The following is a 1515-nucleotide window of genomic DNA, read 5'->3' as shown; positions in this document are numbered from 1 at the left end:
CCCCCCCCAAGCACCAAGATGACAGAGCATCACTTGCCCCAGAGTCCCTATCTATCCCTTGTGGCTAACAGCCACTGATGGACCTCTGCTCCATATGCTTATCTAATTCCCTTTTGAAGGCGTCCATGCTTGTAGCCGCCACCACTTCCTGTGGCAGTGAATTCCAAGTGTTCATCACTCTTTGGGTGAAGAAGTCTCCTATTTTTACATCCGTTTTTACATCATTTTTACCTGCTGTCTCCTATTTTTACATCAGTAAAAATCAAAGAGTGCCACTTCCTGTACTTCCTCCCTGCTCCTCCAAGGGAGGATTGCAATGGAATTGTTTCGGCAAACCTGGGGAAACGGGCCAATTTGGCTTCCATTGACTTTAGACTCTGTGCATCACCTGAAGTGTAACTTAAAAGATTGTTTATATAAGACTACCACATGCTGCCATTTTGCTCTCAGCCTGCAAGAGAACAACGTTGTCTCATTGGCATTTGAGAGGAACGTGGTTGGACTTCTGCTGGTTTCTGCATTTTCAATGTGCAGACAAAACGCCTCCCCCCAGAGAATGTGCAATAACCTAACACCTGCAACAAAATTAAATTTTGTGCCTATATATGTATGTCACAGAAGATGCTTGTAAGCAGGGTTCCCTCTAAGCTGAGTGAGTGTGAGCTAGCTCACAGTTTTTTAGCCTCCGGCTCACACGTTTTTGTCTCCGCTCAGGAAGGAGGGCCCCAGAGCGAACTCATTGATGCAGCAGCCCAATCGCTCATTCACCACTTTCATGCCAGGAGCTCACAAAGCGGAATTTCTGCTCACAAGAGTCCACAGCTTAGAAGGAGGACTGCTTGTAAGACCAGGCTGTTGTAACATCATGACCTGGAAAAATCTGCTTCCCACCCCTCTAGCTATAAAATTTTGTAACATGCAGCCTGGTGTTCTGTTGAGCTCGGTTTTCTGTCAGTTTGGTGGGTCCTAATAAAAGATATTACATTAAAAAAAAGAAGCCACCAGAGGTCACCATGACCTCCAGGTGCACATACACACTCTCACACAAATATATAACCCCCCCCCACACAATATTAGTGAACAAATCTAGTATTCTCACCATATATTTAAGTTTCCACCAAAGTCTCCTGTAGCTAGATATCTCTGTTGCAAAGAGGAAGCGCCAAACGTTCCACATTTAATAGGCTTTGATTTTTCGATCTTGAAAGAGAAAGAACAAGTTTTTTAAAGAAAGACTAGAATTAGATAATGATACATCTATAGCCCCGCTCTAGTCAACACTGGCAGGTTTCAGATTAGAATCATAGAATGTTAGAGTTGGAAGGGACCTTGCAGGTCATTTAGTCCAACCCCCTGCACTCTGCAGGAGTATACTGAAAGATAGCCCTACATACCTACAACATACCTGAAAGATGGTCATCCAGTCTCCGCTTGAAAACATCCAGCGAAGGAGCATCCGCCCCCTCCCGAGGCAGACTGTTCCACTGCCCAACCACTCTTACAGTTAGGAAGTTT

At 44.8% G+C, this 1515-nt stretch overlaps 1 protein-coding gene across 1 annotated transcript in view; it reads right to left on the bottom strand.

Annotated features, from left to right (window-relative positions):
- The window catches only part of WDR92 (WD repeat domain 92), a gene marked incomplete at its 5' end in the record, with an annotated part of 22363 nt that extends 21163 nt beyond the window's left edge, over positions 1-1200 (bottom strand). Inside the window, one exon of the mRNA XM_015416647.1 lies at positions 1100-1200. Coding sequence (XP_015272133.1) covers positions 1100-1200 — 101 coding nt within the window. The remainder of the gene's footprint in view (positions 1-1099) is intronic.
- Positions 1201-1515: the final 315 nt, after the last annotated feature.

This window comes from Gekko japonicus, unplaced genomic scaffold (genome assembly GCF_001447785.1).
Source record: "Gekko japonicus isolate JY-2015 unplaced genomic scaffold, Gekko_japonicus_V1.1 scaffold6250, whole genome shotgun sequence".
In the NCBI taxonomy this organism is placed as follows: domain Eukaryota; kingdom Metazoa; phylum Chordata; class Lepidosauria; order Squamata; family Gekkonidae; genus Gekko; species Gekko japonicus.
The sequence above is the reverse complement of the archived record's forward strand: the minus strand, read 5'-3'. Positions and strand labels throughout refer to the sequence as shown.